We start from the raw sequence: 19,441 nt of genomic DNA on the forward strand, positions 1-19,441 counted from the left end.
ACGTCACGTCTGCGTCATCACGCACACCCGGAAACGTGTTCTTCAGCTCAAGCGTCTGATCGTTGTGGCGGGTAAGTGACTTTCTCTTGTTCCGGAGCTGAGGTTCGAAAGGGACCGGAAGGATCCGGTTAGAGACGAACCGGGACCGGTAACGGGACTAACGGAGGTTTGTAGCAGGCTGGACGTTGTTAGCATGTTAGCATGTTAGCTGCAGAGGAAAACACGTAGAGAACAGAGATGGACCCGGTTTACACCTCTCTGTCTGTGTCTCTGTCTGTCTGTGTCTCTGTCTGTCTGTCTGTGTCTCTGTCTGTCTCTCTGTCTGTCTGTGTCTCTGTCTGTCTGTGTCTCTCTGTGTCTCTCTCTCTCTCTGTCTGTCTCTGTCTCTCTGTCTGTGTCTCTGTCTGTCTCTCTCTGTCTCTGTCTCTCTCGCTGTGTCTCTCTCTCTCTCTGTCTCTGTCTCTCTCGCTGTGTCTCTCTCTCTCTCTCTCTCTCTCTCTCTCTCTCTCTCTCGCTGTGTCTCTCTCTCTCTGTCTGTCTCTGTCTCTCTCTCTGATCTCTGAACCTATCTCTGTCTGTCTGTCTCTGTCGCTCTGTCTGTGTCTCTCTCTCTGAACCTCTCTGTGTCTCTGTCTGTCTGTCTGTCTCTGTCTCTCTCTCTCTCTGATCTCTGAACCTCTCTCTGTCTCTCTGTCTGTCTCTGTCTGTCTCTGTCTCTCTCTCTCTCTCTGTCTCTCTCTCTCTCTCTCTCTCGCTGTGTCTCTCTCTCTCTCTCTGTCTGTCTCCCTCTCTCTCTCTGTCTCTCTCTGTCTCTCTCTCTCTCTCTGTCTCTCTCTCTCTCTCTCTCTCGCTGTGTCTCTCTCTCTCTCTCTGATCTCTGAACCTCTCTCTGTCGCTCTGTCTGTGTCTCTCTCTCTGAACCTCTCTCTGTCTCTCTCTCTGATCTCTGAACCTCTCTCTGTCTGTCTGTCTCTCTCTCTCTCTCTCTCTCTCGCTGTGTCTCTCTCTCTCTGTCTGTCTCTGTCTCTCTCTCTGATCTCTGAACCTCTCGCTGTGTCTCTCTCTCTGATCTCTGAACCTCTCGCTGTGTCTCTCTCTCTGATCTCTGAACCTCTCTGTGTCTGTCTGTCTCTCTGTCTGTCTGTCTCTCTCTGTCTCTCTGTCTGTCTCTTTCTCTTTCTCTCTGTCTCTGGTCTCAACACTGTCTCTGAACTTAATATTCAATACAAATGATATTCAACTTTATTTATAATACAAACAGGGCTTTGACATAATGTATTTTGTGATTTGGTGCTATACAAACTCTAGTGAATTATTTATTATACAGTAAAAACATCTTTGTGGTGCTGTTGTACAAACAATGATCTGATGTGTCTGCAGAGGTCAGAGGTCAGAGGTCATGGTCCTCCACAATGAACCCGGTCCGCAAACGCCTCCGACTTGGCCCGTCCCCGTCCCCACCTGCTACCACCTCCTCCAACCGGAGCCTCACCCCCCCCGGTCCTCAGCTGCTCTCCCATGATGCTTTGCTGCTGCCTCCCCTCCCAGCTCCTGCATGGGGTGAAACTGAGGAGGAGGATGAAGGTTACCTGCTGGTGGAGGAAGATACCACTGACTCCAGCCTCATCATCACCATGGGTAACACACACACACACACACACACACACACACACACACACACACACACACCAATCCATGATTCAGTTCAATCACAGCCAGGCAGTGATAGAACACTAACCATCAAACCATGACGGCCAATCAGGAGCCTGAAGAAAGGTTGTTGCCTGTTCTGGCAGACTGACACACAGTGACTGACACAGTGACTGACACACAGTGACTGACACACAGTGACTGACACAGTGACTGACACACAGTGACTGACACACAGTGACTGACACACAGTGATGTGTCAGTCTGCTCACTGACCAATCAAGAAGCAGATCCTGAGTGTAACATGTATGTGTATGTCAGAGGACAGTCAGCTGGAGGTGAAGGCAGCGAGGAGGAGACCAGTGAGGAAGAGGAGAGGGAAACGGACTGAGGAGGAAGAGGAGCAGGGGGCCAGAGGTTCAGAGAGCGACGAAAAGGAGGAGATGGAGATTGACAGACAGCTGGACCAATCACTGGAGACAAAGTCCAAACAACACAACCTGACAACAGTGAACGTCCGAAACATCATCCACGTGAGTTTATCTGCAGGAGCTGACACCTGAACACGTTGATAAAAACATTAAACAACAACAAATCTGACCTCTGACCTACAGGAAGTAATCACTAATGAACATGTGGTGGCCATGATGAAAGCTGCTATCAACGAGACAGAGGCCATCCCTCCATTTGTGAGTCTCAGTGTTTCGTCCATTCAAAGCGTGGCGTCGTGCGTCTCTTCACTGAATCACATCATCACTGTTTCTGTTTCATCAGGAGCCGAAAATGACTCGATCCAAGTTTAAAGAAGTGGTGGAGAAAGGAGTGGTGAGACACAACATCTGTTCAACCTCTGCTTCATGTTGTTTCTGTTTAATATCCAATCATAGAAACATGTTTCCTTGTACTTGACAGGTGATTCCAGCCTGGAACATTTCTCCCATCAAGAAATCCAATGAAGTCAACAAGGTAGGGTCAAAGGTCAACCATCCACATCTCAAAATATTTTCCAAAATCGTACCCGTCGTTAAACTCCAGCAAACTCTGCCCCTGTTCTTTTGTGTTCAGCCTCCTCAGTTCGTAGACATCCATCTGGCTGAGGAAGACTCCTCTGATGAAGAGTATCGTCCTGATGAAGAAGATGAGGACGAGACGGCTGAAGATGTGAGACCCTGCTCTGATTGGCTGCAGTACAGTGTGAGCCTGATGTTGATAATAAAGTGCTGACTGACGATTGGTTCTGGATTATTTGTGTTGGTAGACGTTCCAGGAGAGCGACATGGAGAGCACAGCTTCGTCTCCCAGAGGAAGTCGCCTGAGCCGAGTGGAGGAGGACAGCTGCAGCCCCTGGCAGGTGAAACCTCTCAGACCTTCTTATTCACTGTAACATTAGTTTTTACATACGAGTTGGTTTGTGTTTCCCGGCTGTGACAGATCTACACTGATAATCGTCTTGAACAGATCTGTAAACTCCACCTCTTCTTTGTTGTGTTTGGTTGATCTTTGGTCACATAACCACAAAAAATAAATGCAAACCAAAAAACTTTCTCCCACCCCACTTCAGACTTCTCGGAGCCGGTCCAGGATTTTGAGGGTGAGGTCTGTCTCAATGGGCCCTCCCCCTCCACCCAAAGCACCGCCCCCCAAAGCAGTGACTGACTGCACGTTTCTGGAGAAGCTTCATGCTGTGGAGGAGGAGCTCGCCGTGTGTATGGAACCATACCAGGTAACACTCGAGAACACCCTGTCAGGTAACAGTACAGAAGGTTCAAGCATCAGAGTAGTTATGATGGAACTACATGACCGTTTTTGAGGTATGTAGATCTTCAGGACCAGTCGATAGAACTTTAAGACCTGTCAGTCGAGGTTTAGGACCGGTCGGTAGAGCTGTTGTGTGTTAACATTTCATTTTGAAATGGTCTCTGTGTTGAACAGGGGGAGGTGTTCAGTGTTGGTCAGGGGGTCTCAGTACTCGGACAGGAAACACACAGTAACAGTGTACTCTTGTATTTGAGGGTCTTCGTGTTTGGTGATTGTTGAGACAAACTCTGATTGAGTTGGAGGAACAGACTGTTTTGTGTCTGTCATATATGTACTCACTGAAAAAATAAATGAATAACCCTCTGCCCCTGTCAGCCTCTGTCGGAGCCAGAGGCCGCCGCGGGTCTGATGGCGTACCGGACTCGGTCCAAGCGGACTCTACGTGACGTCCCACTGGGCCAGCTGGAGGCGGAGCTCCGAGCACCGGACATCACACCAGACATGTACGACTCCAGCTCCGCCCATAAGGACAGGGACTGGACTGATTGGCTAAGAGGCCTAATGAGCTCAGACATGGAAAATGAAGGTGTGTGTGTGTGTGTGTGTGTGTGTGTGTGCGTGTGCGTGTGCGTGCGCGTGTGTACACTTGCAAGTATGACTACATCTTTCTCTCTCAGAGGAGTGTGATGATGATGATGACCCAGAGTACAACTTCCTGGCTGACATTGATGAACCTGACCAGGAGGATTACCGTGACGACAAGGCTGTCCGCATCACCAGTCAGTACACACACACACACACACACACACACACACACACACACACACACACACACACACACACACACACACACACACACTGGTTTCTTCCTGGTTTGAAGACCTTGTGCTCAGGTGATGTGTTGAGCTGTGATGAATCCAGACTCTGACGATGTTCTGTTTGTCGTCTAGAGAAGGAAGTGAACGAGCTGATGGAGGAGCTGTTTGAAACGGTGATTCTCTCACACTGAACAGCCTCATGTTCACTCACTTATGTGAACATGTTTCACTCACAAAACCTGTGTGTGTGTGTGTGTGTGTGTGTGTGTGTGTGTGTGTGTGTGTGTGTGTGTGTGTGTGTGTGTGTGTGTGTGTGTGTGTGTGTGTGTGTGTGTGTGTGTGTGTGTCAGTTAAAGGAAGACCTTGCAGGACAGGAAGGGGACGATGAAGGTCACGAGGAAGAGGAGGAGCCACAGGAGGAAATACACCCTGTTCAGGATCAGCACAGCATGTATATATCACTCTCACAGACACACTCACAGACACACACACACACACACACTGACTGCAAGTGTTCATTTGACAGTGGGCTGGTTGATGAAGAGGATGGACCAATCACAGAGCTGCGTACAGTAAAGCAGCAGCTAGCTTGGATGAGGAACAGACGGCAGACACACCCACTGTGTAACACACACATATACGGTCCTGAACCGTACACACTGAAACTGGACGGAAAACAAAAGAGCAGACTGCAGCAGCATCTACAACAGGTACACACACACACACACATACACACACACACACGATGAAACTATGTTTGTGAAGCCTGACCTCTATCACACTGTGTGTGTCTCTCAGCACGTTCAGCTGCTGACTCAGATTCACCTGTTGAGTTCACCTGTGACCAAACTCCAGAGTGAGGCTGAGACCACCCGACAGTTCCTGGTAACACACAAACATCATCGCACCTCACTTAGAATAGAAGTCAAGATTTGAAAAATATCTTCACTGTTCTTTGTCCCCCCCCCCCCAGGTTGAGCTGGATGTGTTGGCTCAAAGAGCCGAGCTGCTCATGTCCTCATCTCGTCCTGGTTTCTGCAGCGTCTTTAGATCGTCTAACCTGCAGGGGGCGCTGCAGCTGATGGAGGAGCTGCGGCAGACTCCCATCAGCTACAAGTCGCAACACCACCCACCTGATGCCAGAGGATACAGTGAGTCCACCTGCAGCCTGGAATGATGGGATGTCTCTGATGAGAACTCCTGTGTAGTGTAGCTGCTAATGCTAACATTAGCTACATAGTGAAAGTGAAGTGATTTTAAAGCAGCCTGATGTTTGATTGTGTGTGTTGTGTATCTCTACATGTGCAGTGCGTTGTTACCCTGTGATGCCAGCTGAACTCGCCTGGCTCTTTACCACTCGTCCGGTCTTCCTCTACCCAGAGCTACTGCCCTGTGCCAGCCTGGACCCGGCTCTGTACTGCCCCCGCAGGACAGCTGCATTCACTGCAGCTGAGGACTGGTAAACGCACATATGTCAAACCGCTGCTGTAAATTTGTGTTGGACTTGGTGTTTAACTCTGTGTGTGTGTGTGTGTGTGTGTGTGTGTGTGTGTGTGTGTGTGTGTGTGTGTGTGTGTGTGTGTGTGTGTGTGTGTGTGTGTGTGTGTGTGTGTGTGTGTGTGTGTGTGTGTGTGTGTGTGTGTGTGTGTGTGTGTGTTCAGCCTCCTGGTTCTGGGTCTCAGGAACATGGAAGGGTCATGTGACCCGACTAAACTGGTGTCCCAGTTCCTGCTGAGGAAGACTCTGGTGCAGGTCCGACGTAGAATCCTGCAGTGCTGCCGACCTGGTGTCCCTGATAATATAGTAAAGGTAATACAGCGATGACACTGATGCGGCTGATTTCAGTACAAACCTGTGTGTGTGTTCACCCTTGTGATCCCCCCCGCAGGTGTTCAGGTATCATCGGGTGTTGTGGCCGATGCCGGTGGCCTTTGGTCCTGTTAATTCAGCAGAGCAACGCCCCCCAGTGGAGAGAGAGGAGAGCGTCATGCCTCTGTGGCTGGTGGTAGGTGAAAGTTAACGTCAGTAACACATAGTGTCCGATTTTTGGAACCCCCGGCATTTATATGTTATAAACATGTTAAGGTGTTATATCAAGTTAACAAATCTCCATCACTGTTTTTTACGTTTTCTCAGCGGAGTCTTCCTGTAATATATCCAACCATAAAACGGTATAATGCCCCTTCTGGCTCTACCCCTGAGGCCCCGCCCACCTGCAGGGGGTCTCGACTCCGTCAGAGTCACCTGACCTTCCTACGCTCCGCCTCCAACAAGTACAGCTTCCCCTCTGGGACAAGATATCCCCCCCGCCTTCCCAAAGACCTGGACTTCAAACGCATCGGCTTTGTCATGCTGCAGCAGCCCCTCCCGCCTTCTCCTGCTGACTCCTCCCCCTTACCTGATGGACAGGTGTACCCCTCTTGTCCCGCACCTCTCTCTCCTCACAAACCCTGTCACCCCCGGGCTCTCAGCCCCTCACGAGTCCTCCTAAGCCGACTCCTCCTGACCAGAACTGACACCGCTGCCATCACTACTGCCGCTGTGGCCCCGGCAACCACACAGCAAATCAGACGCCACTTTCAAACTCTTGCAGGCCTGAGGAGGAGAAGGAGAGAGAAACACACAATGAACGGAGAAGCAGTGAGGAGTAATGTGGAGGCACTCGCTCCTCCTCCTCCTCCTGATGGCCCCGCCCCTTCTCCAGTGGGGGTCGAGGAGGACGACGATGTCATCAGTGTGAATATGGAAGAGGAGGAAGAGGAGAGCGAATTCCTTTTGGCCCTGTCGGAGTCATCGTCCAGTGCTGCAGGAAGTGTCGCCAATCTGGAAGACCTGGCCGACCCCAAAGAGGTGGAGTCAGAGAGTGAGCAGGACGTGACTCAGACGCCGTCGACAGCAGAAGAAGAAGAAGGTGATGATGGTGATGATGATGATGATGGAGTGACGTCTTCAGATGAATCCAGAGCCGGCGTCCTCCAGCTGCAGGTGAATCAATTCATCTGATCATTTTCAAACTCGTTTCGTCAGTGCACTGAGCATCTCCATCTTTCAGCTGATTATCGATAATTAATGTTATTATTACGTCCGATTAATATTCTTTGTCTTTGTAGGAGAAATTGTTGCCAGAAGAAACTGAGGAGGAAGAGGAGCAGGCCGATGAAGATCAGAGAGAGGATGAAGCATTTGCAAAGGATTATCTCAACAGAGTGAGACTAACATCTTTTAGTTTATATACAGTCAGTGATCATCTTTATATACAGTCGCTGATCATCTTTATATACAGTCACTGATCATCTTTATATACAGTCACTGATGGTCTTTATATACAGTCACTGATGGTCTTTATATACAGTCACTGATGGTCTTTATATACAGTCACTGATGGTCTTTATATACAGTCACTGATGGTCTTTATATACAGTCACTGATCATCTTTATATACAGTCACTGAAGGTCTTTATATACAGTCACTGATCATCTTTATATACAGTCACTGATCATCTTTATATACAGTCACTGATCATCTTTATATACAGTCACTGATCCTCTTTATATACAGTCACTGATCCTCTTTATATACAGTCACTGATCATCTGTATATACAGTCACTGATGGTCTTTATATACAGTCACTGATCATCTTTATATACAGTCACTGATCATCTTTATATACAGTCACTGATCATCTGTATATACAGTCACTGATGGTCTTTATATACAGTCACTGATCATCTTTATATACAGTCACTGATGGTCTTTATATACAGTCACTGATCATCTTTATATACAGTCACTGATCATCTTTATATACAGTCACTGATCATCTTTATGTACAGTCACTGATGGTCTTTATATACAGTCACTGATGGTCTGTATATACAGTCACTGATGTATATACAGTCAGGTGGTGATTTTGTTTTCCTGATTGGTCCAGTGAGCTGATGATGTCATGTTTCTCAGGTGTGTGACGTGGTGCAGGCGTCTCCAGGCGTCTCTGAGCAGCTGCTGCAGTTGTTGGATCAGTTTTCAGCAGCGGGGCCCCTGGAGGCCTCGGGGGCCCCTGAGCGTCTGTACGACAGACTGAGCGGTTTGCTGCGGCCGTGGCCTCAGCTGCTCAGAGACTTTGCCGCCTTCCTGAACGGAGAACAGGCGCGGCGCTGCGGACTGGTGAGTGACATCACTGTGACATCACCCAGGTTCAGGCTGAACCTGCGGTAACTCTTCTTCTGTGGTATCTCTCTGCCAGTTTTTAGAGCAACAGCTGTTTGAGTGCAGCCGGCGGTTTCTACGGCGACTGGGACAGAGTCTGGGAGAAACCTCCTCCCTCTACCAGCAGGTGGTGTCAGTGCTACAGGGAAGCCCCACCCCCCCACCTGAAGACATGGACAAGGTAGACAATGACCTTTGACCCCCTCATAAATCAGCTGATCCTGATAAAGTTTGTAAATGAAACCAGACTAATTGATGAGTTTCAGGTGAAATCAGTTTATCATGTAGATTAAAATTTATAATATAAAAAGATTTTTCCTGATTGATCCGATTTTCTTTTCCTCTCTCAGATCTCGTCTCTTCTCAGACATCATCAAGACCTGCAGCAGCTTTTCCTGCAGTTTCACACCCACTCGTCGCCCATAGCAACCAGCTCTGAGGCCATGAAGACGGACTCTGTTGTCCAGAGTCGTCCTCACAGGAACAGGAAGGGAGTCGACCGTCAGACATCTGAAGCGCGTGAGACAGGAAGTGAAGAAGAGGAAGTACAGGAGCGGCCAGTTTGTGCTAGAAACATCTCGACGACGTCAACTGGAGAGAAAGTCGTCGTCTGGACTCGGTCAGAACAAAAACACAGAAACACCCAGATGATGAGCTAACTGATATTTACCTGTGGCTTTAATCAGGTGCAGCAGGTCCAGAGATGGTGTCTGATACAACACGTCATGAAAACATCTTGTCAACTATCAAACATCATAACTAGAAAACATTGTTCAACATGGAAAAAGCATCTAAAACATCACTTCCTGTTTCAGTGAGGCAGACCGCGCCATCTTGACTGCCTGTCAGCAGAGAGGAGCCAATAGGAAAACATTCAGACAGGTGTCCGCCCAGCTGGGAAACAAGACCGCCCAACAGGTGAGCGGGGGCGGGGCTTCATTGTGCAGGTAGTTGTAGACTGAAAGGTCTGAAGCTGACGTGAGGACATTTGTCTTTTTCTGTTACCTGCAGGTGAGTCTGCGGTTCCACGACCTGATGAATCTTTTCCAGTCTTCATCGCAAAAGTCCACTCCCTGTTCCTCAGAGGGCCAGCCAATCAGGAGGCAGGAGCCAGCCCCCGACTAAGCAGTAGACCAACAGTAGATGAGTCTGCAGTCAACCAGGAAATGGACTTTGGAGCCAAGAGTCTGATCCAGATTTACTTCATGAGAACTCCACTGAATTCCAGAACTGTCTGAGTTCAAGAACATCAGTCGTGAATCAGTTTTATTGATTCTAGATTTAATTAGAATGACGCTGATACGACTCCAGATCCACAGTGACTGTGTCTGCAGAGTTGTTCTAGAGTTCTAGAAGGGTCCAGACTCTACAGCAAAATATTAAAGTTCAAAAAGCACAGAAGTGTTTAATATGAACAGCTGAACCATTCTCTAGATGTGACTTTAGAAGATTGTCTACGTCACCTGAACAGAGTCGAGACGTAATCGAAAGGACTTTAGAATTCTAAGGAAGTTTAGTTTTACATGCGAGTTTGATGTAGATTGTCCAAACTTGACTAAGTTCCGTTTGACTCTTGAACATATCTCATATCTGTGTGCTCAGGAAGGGGATTCTAGAAGTCTCTGTAAAAGATTGTTTTCATTGATCTAGGATGTGGGATTGACGAAGGGTCTGAATTCCTTTCGGAACTCTACGAGTTATTGTTCTAGAGTTCATCCTCTGTGTATGCAGCCTGAAGTGTACCTTCAGGCTGCATAGTCAATTTTTATAAATCCTAATTATTTATTTTTTATTTATCGTCTCGGACCTCATCGAGAGTCCACCCTCTGTGGGTGTGTCTGGAGGCGGAGTCTCAGAGTTAGTGAAGGAAAACCTGGAAAACTCAAATCAAATGAAGTAAAGAGAAGATCAGCAGCTGTGAACCAATCACGTGACACAAGTGAACAGCTGCTCGCACCATGTTTGACACTGATCAGTGTCCACATCTGGAGACGACTGCTGATAGCATCTGTATTCATCATCATTGGTCCACATGTAAAACTAAGGGGGCAGAGACCAGCTGAACGTGTTGGACCTCGTGTGGACATCACCTGAGACCCTGGGCTTTTTTTATTTTGTGCAAAATCTATTTGATTTAGATCAAGTTGTGAGTCACTGTTGCTCTTAGACTCCGCCCACCTGCTGAGCAGTGAAAGAACAAATACAGAAATAAAAGATAAAACAATGCTTATTTCATCTCATTTAAAAAATGCTCCAAACATTAAACAAAGGATTGTTCTTTCTTTTTTCTTTTGAGTCTTCCCACGATGCATTTGGGTAAAACAAAATAATCTCCCATGATTCAGTCAGTGGAGGATGTACTATCGTTCTGAGTTTTTAAAATAACCACTTATTCATATTGAATGTGAATGAATGAAGGTTGATCGTTTGATAAAACATTTTTTCAAACTTTTCAGTAGGTTTTGTTTATATTTAGATGAAGTGATAACTTGAGCTTTGTCCTGAATTTACCACACTTCTTTTTTCTCTATATATTTATAAATTTACAGCTTGAAGAATAAACCGATCAACATTATTGTTTCATTCAAATGTAAAAGAAACCCTAAGACAAATTCAATTAAAAATGATCATTGCTGTTAAATGTATTTTTCTTTGTTAATCAGTGTTGAATATTTTATTTCGATCTTTTTTATCCACAGAGCAGCTCTGAACATTTTCAGTTTGAAGTCTTAAAAAATCAACTTCTCCTAGTTTCACATCGGTTTGATGCTTCAATGATGTTTCATGTTGAGTTAAATTTTAAACTGATTCATGTTTAATTCATGTTTAATTCATCATCATTTAGAAATTCATTTAAAAACGTGTAATTCTCTGATGCTCGTTGGGCGGGGGGTGGGTGTTGTGATTGACAGGTCATTGGACCAGTTATACGGTTACATCGGCTGTGGGCCAATCAGAGGGCTTTCCGGTGTTTGTCTGTGGGCCCGCCTTCCCTTTGACAGGTGGAGAGAGCAGATTGGTCAAGTTACCTTTAGGCACCGGAAATACCGACTTCAAAATAAAAGCAAGTGTCATTTCACGATGAGTTACGAGAATTCGTCATATTGTAATGTTTATTTTTCACCCTTTGACTTTGTGACGTCATATTGTAATGTTTATTTTTCACCCTTTGACTTTGTGACGTCATGTTGTAATGTTTATTTTTCAGTCTTTGACTTTGTGACGTCATGTTGTAATGTTTTTACTGAGTTGTTCCAGGTTGTTTTATTTTGAAGGTCCTGCCGGAATCTCGGTGTGTTTGATCGTGTCCATGTGAAACTGTCTCCTCTCTCTCCAACATGGCGGCCGCTGTCCGGCTCCTTCCCGCCGTCACGCTGTGGCTGCTGACCCGGTTTCCCGCCACGGTGTGCTTGCGCAGGGACGTGCTCGAGCTCGGGGACGCGGACTTCGATTACCTAGCAACGGAGCACGAGACCATGCTGGTGACGTTCTACGCTCCATGGTAACGGAGGGGACGTTAGCATTAGCATCGTTAGCTCAATACATACGGGTTCTAATATGTTGACGTTCTACCCTTCCTCTTCACGTCTCCTCCATCCTTCCTCTTCACGTCTCCTCCATCCTTCCTCTTCATGTCTCCTCCTCCATCCTTCCTCTTCACGTCTCCTCCATCCTTCCTCTTCATGTCTCCTCCTCCATCCTTCCTCTTCACGTCTCCTCCATCCTTCCTCTTCACGTCTCCTCCATCCTTCCTCTTCACGTCTCCTCCTCCATCCTTCCTCTTCACGTCTCCTCCATCCTTCCTCTTCACGTCTCCTCCATCCTTCCTCTTCACGTCTCCTCCTCCATCCTTCCTCTTCATGTCTCCTCCATCCTTCCTCTTCATGTCTCCTCCTCCATCCTTCCTCTTGATGTCTCCTCCTCCATCCTTCCTCTTCACGTCTCCTCCTCCATCCTTCCTCTTGATGTCTCCTCCTCCATCCTTCCTCTTGATGTCTCCTCCTCCATCCTTCCTCTTCATGTCTCCTCCTCCATCCTTCCTCTTGATGTCTCCTCCTCCATCCTTCCTCTTGATGTCTCCTCCTCCATCCTTCCTCTTCATGTCTCCTCCTCCATCCTTCCTCTTGATGTCTCCTCCTCCATCCTTCCTCTTCATGTCTCCTCCTCCATCCTTCCTCTTGATGTCTCCTCCTCCATCCTTCCTCTTCATGTCTCCTCCTCCATCCTTCCTCTTGATGTCTCCTCCTCCATCCTTCCTCTTGATGTCTCCTCCTCCATCCTTCCTCTTCATGTCTCCTCCTCCATCCTTCCTCTTGATGTCTCCTCCTCCATCCTTCCTCTTCATGTCTCCTCCTCCATCCTTCCTCTTCACGTCTCCTCCTCCATCCTTCCTCTTCATGTCTCCTCCTCCATCCTTCCTCTTGATGTCTCCTCCTCCATCCTTCCTCTTCATGTCTCCTCCTCCATCCTTCCTCTTGATGTCTCCTCCTCCATCCTTCCTCTTCACGTCTCCTCCTCCATCCTTCCTCTTCATGTCTCCTCCTCTATCCTTCCTCTTCACGTCTCCTCCTCCATCCTTCCTCTTCACGTCTCCTCCTCCATCCTTCCTCTTCATGTCTCCTCCTCCATCCTTCCTCTTCACGTCTCCTCCTCCATCCTTCCTCTTCACGTCTCCTCCTCCATCCTTCCTCTTCACGTCTCCTCCATCCTTCCTCTTCATGTCTCCTCCTCCATCCTTCCTCTTCATGTCTCCTCCATCCTTCCTCTTCACGTCTCCTCCTCCATCCTTCCTCTTCATTTCTCCTCCTCCATCCTTCCTCTTCACGTCTCCTCCATCCTTCCTCTTCATGTCTCCTCCTCCATCCTTCCTCTTCACGTCTCCTCCATCCTTCCTCTTCATGTCTCCTCCTCCATCCTTCCTCTTCATGTCTCCTCCTCCATCCTTCCTCTTCACGTCTCCTCCTCCATCCTTCCTCTTCATGTCTCCTCCATCCTTCCTCTTCACGTCTCCTCCATCCTTCCTCTTCATGTGTCCTCCTCCATCCTTCCTCTTCACGTCTCCTCCTCCATCCTTCCTCTTCATGTCTCCTCCTCCATCCTTCCTCTTCACGTCTCCTCCATCCTTCCTCTTCATGTCTCCTCCTCCATCCTTCCTCTTCACGTCTCCTCCTCCATCCTTCCTCTTCATGTCTCCTCCATCCTTCCTCTTCACGTCTCCTCCATCCTTCCTCTTCATGTGTCCTCCTCCATCCTTCCTCTTCACGTCTCCTCCTCCATCCTTCCTCTTCATGTCTCCTCCTCCATCCTTCCTCTTCACGTCTCCTCCATCCTTCCTCTTCATGTCTCCTCCATCCTTCCTCTTCATGTCTCCTCCTCCATCCTTCCTCTTCACGTCTCCTCCTCCATCCTTCCTCTTCATGTCTCCTCCTCCATCCTTCCTCTTCACGTCTCCTCCTCCATCCTTCCTCTTCATGTCTCCTCCATCCTTCCTCTTCATGTCTCCTCCTCCATCCTTCCTCTTCACGTCTCCTCCTCCATCCTTCCTCTTCATGTCTCCTCTTCCATCCTTCCTCTTCACGTCTCCTCCTCCATCCTTCCTCTTCACGTCTCCTCCTCCATCCTTCCTCTTCATGTCTCCTCTTCCATCCTTCCTCTTCACGTCTCCTCCATCCTTCCTCTTCATGTCTCCTCCTCCATCCTTCCTCTTCATGTCTCCTCCTCCATCCTTCCTCTTCATGTCTCCTCTTCCATCCTTCCTCTTCATGTCTCCTCCTCCATCCTTCCTCTTCACGTCTCCTCCTCCATCCTTCCTCTTCATGTCTCCTCTTCCATCCTTCCTCTTCACGTCTCTTCCATCCTTCCTCTTCACGTCTCCTCCTCCATCCTTCCTCTTCATGTCTCCTCCATCCTTCCTCTTCATGTCTCCTCCTCCATCCTTCCTCTTCACGTCTCTTTCATCCTCATTTCATGTCCTTCTTTCCTTTCCCCATTCATTCTACACTCCTACTCTTTTTTTTATCACCTTCAATGTTTCCTTCCCACTCTCCCTTTCCTATTTTTTGCCACTTCTCTGCCCTCCCCATTTCTCATTCCTTTCATCCTTCCTTTTATCTATCCCTTCTTCACCTCCGTCCATCCTATCTTCCTCCTCCTCCTCCTCCTCTCAGGTGTGGACACTGTAAGAAACTGGCTCCAGACTTTGAGAAAGCAGCGACAAAACTGAAGGGAAGCGTCCAGTTAGCAAAGGTAACGTCCTCATCGGGTTGTCTCTCCTCACCTGTTCTTCCCCCATGTCTCCTCACCTGTCTGTCTCGCCTCAGGTGGACTGTACTGCTCACTCAGAGACCTGTGGTCGTTTCGGGATCTCTGGTTATCCTACTCTCAAGATCTTCAGGAACGGGAGAGACTCCGCCCCCTACGACGGACCTCGCACTGCAGGTAAGAACCACACACACACACACACACACACACACACACACACACACACTCTGTGTTTATCTCTGTGTGTGTGTGTGTGTGTGCTCAGATGGGATCTATCAGTTCATGAAGAAGCAGACGGGTCCAGACTCAGTTCACCTGGAATCAAAGGACGAACTCCACAGCTTCATCAAACACTACGATGCCAGTGTCATAGGTAAAGTACGACGCTGACAGGTTCTCTACGTCATGTGACATTTTGTTTAGCTAACTACACACTTATAAAGTCAAACGTCTGGTCAGGCTACACTTCTTCATTTGAAAGTAGATTCTTATAAACATCTGGGTATTCTGATGGATGACTCCCTCACTTATAATCTACATCTGTAGCACCTGATGAGAAGCTGAGGCTACAACTGGGTTTTTCTTTTAATGTAAGAAAGCGACTTGTCGTCTGTCCTCGATCATGGCGATGTCCTGATCATGGTGATGTCCTGATCATGGCGATGTCCTGATCATGGTGATGTCCTGATCATGGTGATGTCCTGATCATGGTGATGTCCTGATCATGGCGATGTCCTGATCATGGCGATGTCCTGATCATGGCGATGTCCTGATCATGGTGATGTCCTGATCATGGCGATGTCCTGATCATGGTGATGTCCTGATCATGGCGATGTCCTGATCATGGTGATGTCCTGATCATGGCGATGTCCTGATCATGGCGATGTCCTGATCATGTGCCCAGCGTCTGCATATGGTCATCACAGCCTGAGATTCCTAACGAGCTTTGACTCATCCCTGGGAGTTATGTTCTCCAGGAGGATGACCGGACCACACGTTGCTCCTTCACGGGGACAACTTGAGACCATGTTAAATAAATCAATGAAACAGATGGTGCCCCCATCACTTCTGAAACAGACGCAATAAGCTTGACGTGATTGTGTGTAATTAAAAACAACAAATCTCCAATCTCACGTCATGTGACTTCATATGACCTCATGTCAAAACACCTCACGCTACGTTGTTTTTATATGTGTGACATCACTCAACGTGGCGCTGCGTCGGCTTCAGTTTTTGACATGATGTTAGATTTTATGTGACCTCAGAGAAAATCAACCCCATTGTGTCTGTTACTTGACATTCTCACTTGATGTAACGTGTGTGTGTGTGTGTGTGTGTGTGTGTTTGTGTGTGTGTGTGTGTGTGTGTGTGTGTGTGTGTGTGTGTGTGTGTGTGTGTGTGTGTGGGGGGGGGGGGTCAGGTGTGTTTTCAGGTGCAGGCAGCTCTCTCTCAGAGTTTCTGAAAGCTGCCGCTCTGTTGAGGGAACAGTTCAGATTCGCTCACACCGCTGACGTGAAGCTCGGGGACGAGTACGGCGTTCAGTCTGAGTGAGTCCAAAGTGTCTGTGGTCCTGGACCTCAACCAATCAGGAGTCAGTCTCAGCTGTCAATCATCACGTCTCCGCCTGTTTTTATATCATCAAATAACTAATAAAAACCAAACTGATCAGAAACACTTGAACAAACATCAGTGAGATAAGAACGACCTGAACTGACAGAAACATCTTTACAAACATTTATTTAACGTCTACTTTGTTTTTAGTTTGGTCCATGTCCCATCTGCTAACATGGAGGAGTTTTATGACCTGTACTGCAGCCAGCCACCAGGGGGCGATTCAGCTGCTTTGGCTTTGCTTGTGGTAGCTGTCATGTTGTCTATCTTTATATCATAGTTATAAAAACTGATGTAGACTATGATATGGTAGAAAGTGACTTCTCACTTTATAACGTCAGGAAACATTCAGGAGTTTCTGTCTCAGTCTCTAGTTTCAAGTCTTCTTCAAACAGCTGATGTTCATTTAGTGAATTATGATCATTTAGAGTCAAACAGACCATAAAGCACCGGATGTGTTTGGGGGGGGGGGGGGGGGGTACCACAGTGTGATTGACAGCTGGTACAGACCAATGGAACAGGTGGCAGTTATAGGTGGGTGTCCAACCCCCCCATTCCTCCACATCTGCTTACGTCTGGTTTCAAAAAGCCAAGATGGTGCTGGACAAACTGAACGACTGTCTACATTTGTATAGCCGACTTGTCGTTGGACGTTTATGGATTGAGTGTAAATGTTGAAATATGTTTGTCGTGTCGTCTCTCGTGTCCTGCAGGAGTGTGTTGTTGTTCCGAGCTCCCAGACTGAGCAGTAAGTTTGAGGACAGCGTGGTCGTCTTCAGAGATCACCTGACCATCGCATCTCTGAGACGCTTCCTCAGAGACCACATGTAAGATTTATCAGTTTAACACGAGACGCACAACTGCCTCACTCTGCTCCACACTTACCTGTCTCCACCCGTCTCCACCTGTATCTCTGTGTCCGTCCGTCTGTCTCTGTTTGTCTCCACCCGTCTGTAGTTATGGACTGTGTCCTCACATGACTCTGGAGAACAGAGATCGTCTAAGAGTTCGTGACCTGCTGACGGCGTACTATGACCTCGACTTCCACCACAACACCAGAGGCTCCAACTACTGGAGGAACAGGTAACATGCTCACACACATAATAGACACACACTCTGTTACCTGATGACAGGTGTGTGTAAGCCCCTCCCCCTGTTTCTTATCGCCAGGGTGATGAAGGTGGCGTCACAATACACTGGGCGGGGCCTGACCTTCTCGGTAGCCAATAAGAATGACTTCCTGTCCGAGCTGGAGGACGACTTCGGTTTGGGAACATCTGACGGGGGAGAACTTCCGTTCGTCACAATCCGGTCCAAACTGGGTCACAAGTTCACCATGAGAGAGGAGTTCACGTACGTAACCAGTTTGATCGCTTCACATATGTGATATTTATTATTCCTCTGCTCACCTGTGTGACGTCACCCGTGCTGAGCCAGGTCACAGTGATGTCACAGTGATGTCACAGTGATGTCACAGTGATGTCATCAGGAACCAGGATTCTGATCAGTTGTGTGTTTCAGGAGAGACGGTCGGTCCCTGGAGAGATTTTTAGACGATTACTTCGCTGGTCGACTCAAACGTTACGTGAAGTCTGAACCCGTACCGGAGAGAAACGCAGCTGCTGTCAAGGTGAGATGGACCCAGTCTCTGTAGTGTGACCCCTGACCCCTCTCTCTCTGACCTCTGACCTCTCTCTGGTTGTGAACTGCAGGTGGTTGTTGCTGAGACGTTTGATGACATCGTCAATGATCCAGATAAAAATGTTCTGATCCAGTTTTACTCTCCCACATGTCCACACTGCAAGAAACTGGAGCCGGTCTACAGAGAGCTGGCTGACACGGTACGTACATCATCATCATCATCATCATCATCACCATCATCATCATCACCATGACAACCAGTCTCATTCTTATGAACACGAAGAGAACACGTTAAGGGATTTTCTTCAGATTAGATACAAACATTCAGTTGGACTCAAAGATGAAGTTAGTCAAAGGTCAAAGGTCACAGTTACCTCATATGAGTCTGTAAATAAAATGTGTAAACTGAAAACTGTTGGTGGAGACAAACAACCACAGGACGGTGATTCTAGCTTCTAATGTTGTAACTGTGACTTCGTGTTGCTCGTTCTGTTTTCATTCTCCCCGATGAAGAGTTTTAATCCCTGTCTGACTTTCAGCTCTTTCCTGATACAAACATCGTCATCGCCAAAATGAACGGTGTTGAAAACGACGTCCCGCTGGGTTACGATGTCCAAGGGTGAGTCCAGAGTTTCTCCATGTGAGATGTTGAACCAGGACAAAGCACATGTTCATTAGTGTCCCTCCATCTCTATCTTCAGGTATCCAACCATTTACTTTGCTGCGCTGGGTAAAAAGGACGAGCCTTTACGATACGAGGTAAGGTCTCAGAGAGGTGGGGGTGGGGGGGCGGTCAGGGGGTGAGCAGATGAATGACATCACCTCTGTGTTCTCAGGGGGGTCGAGAGCTCAAAGACCTCCTGAAGTTCCTGAAGCGCGAAGCGAGTCCCAGCCTGACGTCGAGCGGGTCGAAGGACGAACTCTGACACGTTTCATCCTCCGGTCTGACCTGACTGCTGGTGTCCATGACAACAAACACGTCGGGGGAGGACAGGACGCCTGACCATGCTAACGGGGGACAGCTGTGTCCAACACCTGTCCACCAGGATGTCATGACTGCTGTCATGTGACAGCTGTACCTTTCTGGATCAAGGGAACATGCTCAGTGTTCACATGTGTTTTTGGTGAATCTTGAAAAGCATCTTGGGAAATGCAGCGGACGCATGAGTCCGACTTTTCACAATCGACAAGACAATTAATCAGCTGACAATTTAAACAACAACCTTTTTACTGAAGAACCAAAAACTTTATTAATTGAACTGTTTATTTGTTTATTTATTTATTTAAGTTTTGTGAAATAAAATACTGAATAATACAGATGAAATCATATTTAAGCAAATCTTATTTTGAAAGTTTAAATCCTGAAATATTTGTTGTGATGGTAATAAACAACATTTTAAATATTTAATTTAAATACATTTCAGAATCGCCTTTAAAGTAAAAGATAAAATGAAGAGTCGACTATAACAAACCAATGTTTCTGTTCTGTGCCAA

General features: G+C 47.5%; 2 protein-coding genes across 2 annotated transcripts; both read left to right on the forward strand.

Annotated features, from left to right (window-relative positions):
* Positions 1 to 7: 7 nt before the first annotated feature.
* si:dkey-27c15.3 (GON-4-like protein) lies at positions 8 to 10,291 on the forward strand. The gene is made up of 27 exons (XM_034600498.1): positions 8 to 71; positions 1,388 to 1,638; positions 1,972 to 2,183; positions 2,265 to 2,339; positions 2,425 to 2,475; positions 2,563 to 2,616; positions 2,716 to 2,811; positions 2,909 to 3,001; positions 3,212 to 3,373; positions 3,784 to 3,994; positions 4,086 to 4,187; positions 4,359 to 4,399; positions 4,577 to 4,677; positions 4,753 to 4,936; positions 5,025 to 5,111; positions 5,200 to 5,377; positions 5,535 to 5,685; positions 5,888 to 6,035; positions 6,115 to 6,231; positions 6,363 to 6,717; positions 6,751 to 7,211; positions 7,337 to 7,432; positions 8,186 to 8,392; positions 8,472 to 8,615; positions 8,785 to 9,053; positions 9,250 to 9,352; positions 9,446 to 10,291. Exons 2-27 carry the CDS (start codon positions 1,413 to 1,415, stop codon positions 9,557 to 9,559), a joined length of 4,038 nt encoding a protein of 1,345 aa, XP_034456389.1. The 5' UTR covers positions 8 to 71; positions 1,388 to 1,412; the 3' UTR covers positions 9,560 to 10,291.
* A 1,445-nt stretch (positions 10,292 to 11,736) lies between these two features.
* On the forward strand, positions 11,737 to 19,411 carry pdia8 (protein disulfide isomerase family A, member 8). Its single transcript, XM_034600543.1, has 13 exons — positions 11,737 to 11,936; positions 14,602 to 14,680; positions 14,755 to 14,872; positions 14,961 to 15,068; positions 16,116 to 16,242; positions 17,020 to 17,133; positions 17,264 to 17,389; positions 17,477 to 17,659; positions 17,828 to 17,936; positions 18,019 to 18,147; positions 18,487 to 18,566; positions 18,649 to 18,706; positions 18,784 to 19,411. Exons 1-13 carry the CDS (start codon positions 11,773 to 11,775, stop codon positions 18,871 to 18,873), a joined length of 1,485 nt encoding a protein of 494 aa, XP_034456434.1. The 5' UTR covers positions 11,737 to 11,772; the 3' UTR covers positions 18,874 to 19,411.
* The last annotated feature ends 30 nt before the right edge of the window (positions 19,412 to 19,441 follow it).

The sequence above is a fragment of the Hippoglossus hippoglossus genome, chromosome 11 (genome assembly GCF_009819705.1).
Source record: "Hippoglossus hippoglossus isolate fHipHip1 chromosome 11, fHipHip1.pri, whole genome shotgun sequence".
NCBI lineage: Eukaryota > Metazoa > Chordata > Actinopteri > Pleuronectiformes > Pleuronectidae > Hippoglossus > Hippoglossus hippoglossus.

Excerpts from the sequence above, each read along its gene's own strand:
- si:dkey-27c15.3 (XM_034600498.1), top strand. The coding sequence starts at position 1,413 with ATGAACCCGGTCCGCAAACGCCTCCGACTTGGCCCGTCCCCGTCCCCA. Across the intron at positions 2,476-2,562 it reads AAGTGGTGGAGAAAGGAGTG|GTGATTCCAGCCTGGAACAT; the intron begins GTGAGACACAAC and ends TGTACTTGACAG. Across the intron at positions 8,393-8,471 it reads AGGCGCGGCGCTGCGGACTG|TTTTTAGAGCAACAGCTGTT; the intron begins GTGAGTGACATC and ends TCTCTCTGCCAG.
- pdia8 (XM_034600543.1), top strand. The coding sequence starts at position 11,773 with ATGGCGGCCGCTGTCCGGCTCCTTCCCGCCGTCACGCTGTGGCTGCTG. Across the intron at positions 17,660-17,827 it reads ACCATGAGAGAGGAGTTCAC|GAGAGACGGTCGGTCCCTGG; the intron begins GTACGTAACCAG and ends TGTGTGTTTCAG. Across the intron at positions 18,567-18,648 it reads CTGGGTTACGATGTCCAAGG|GTATCCAACCATTTACTTTG; the intron begins GTGAGTCCAGAG and ends CTCTATCTTCAG.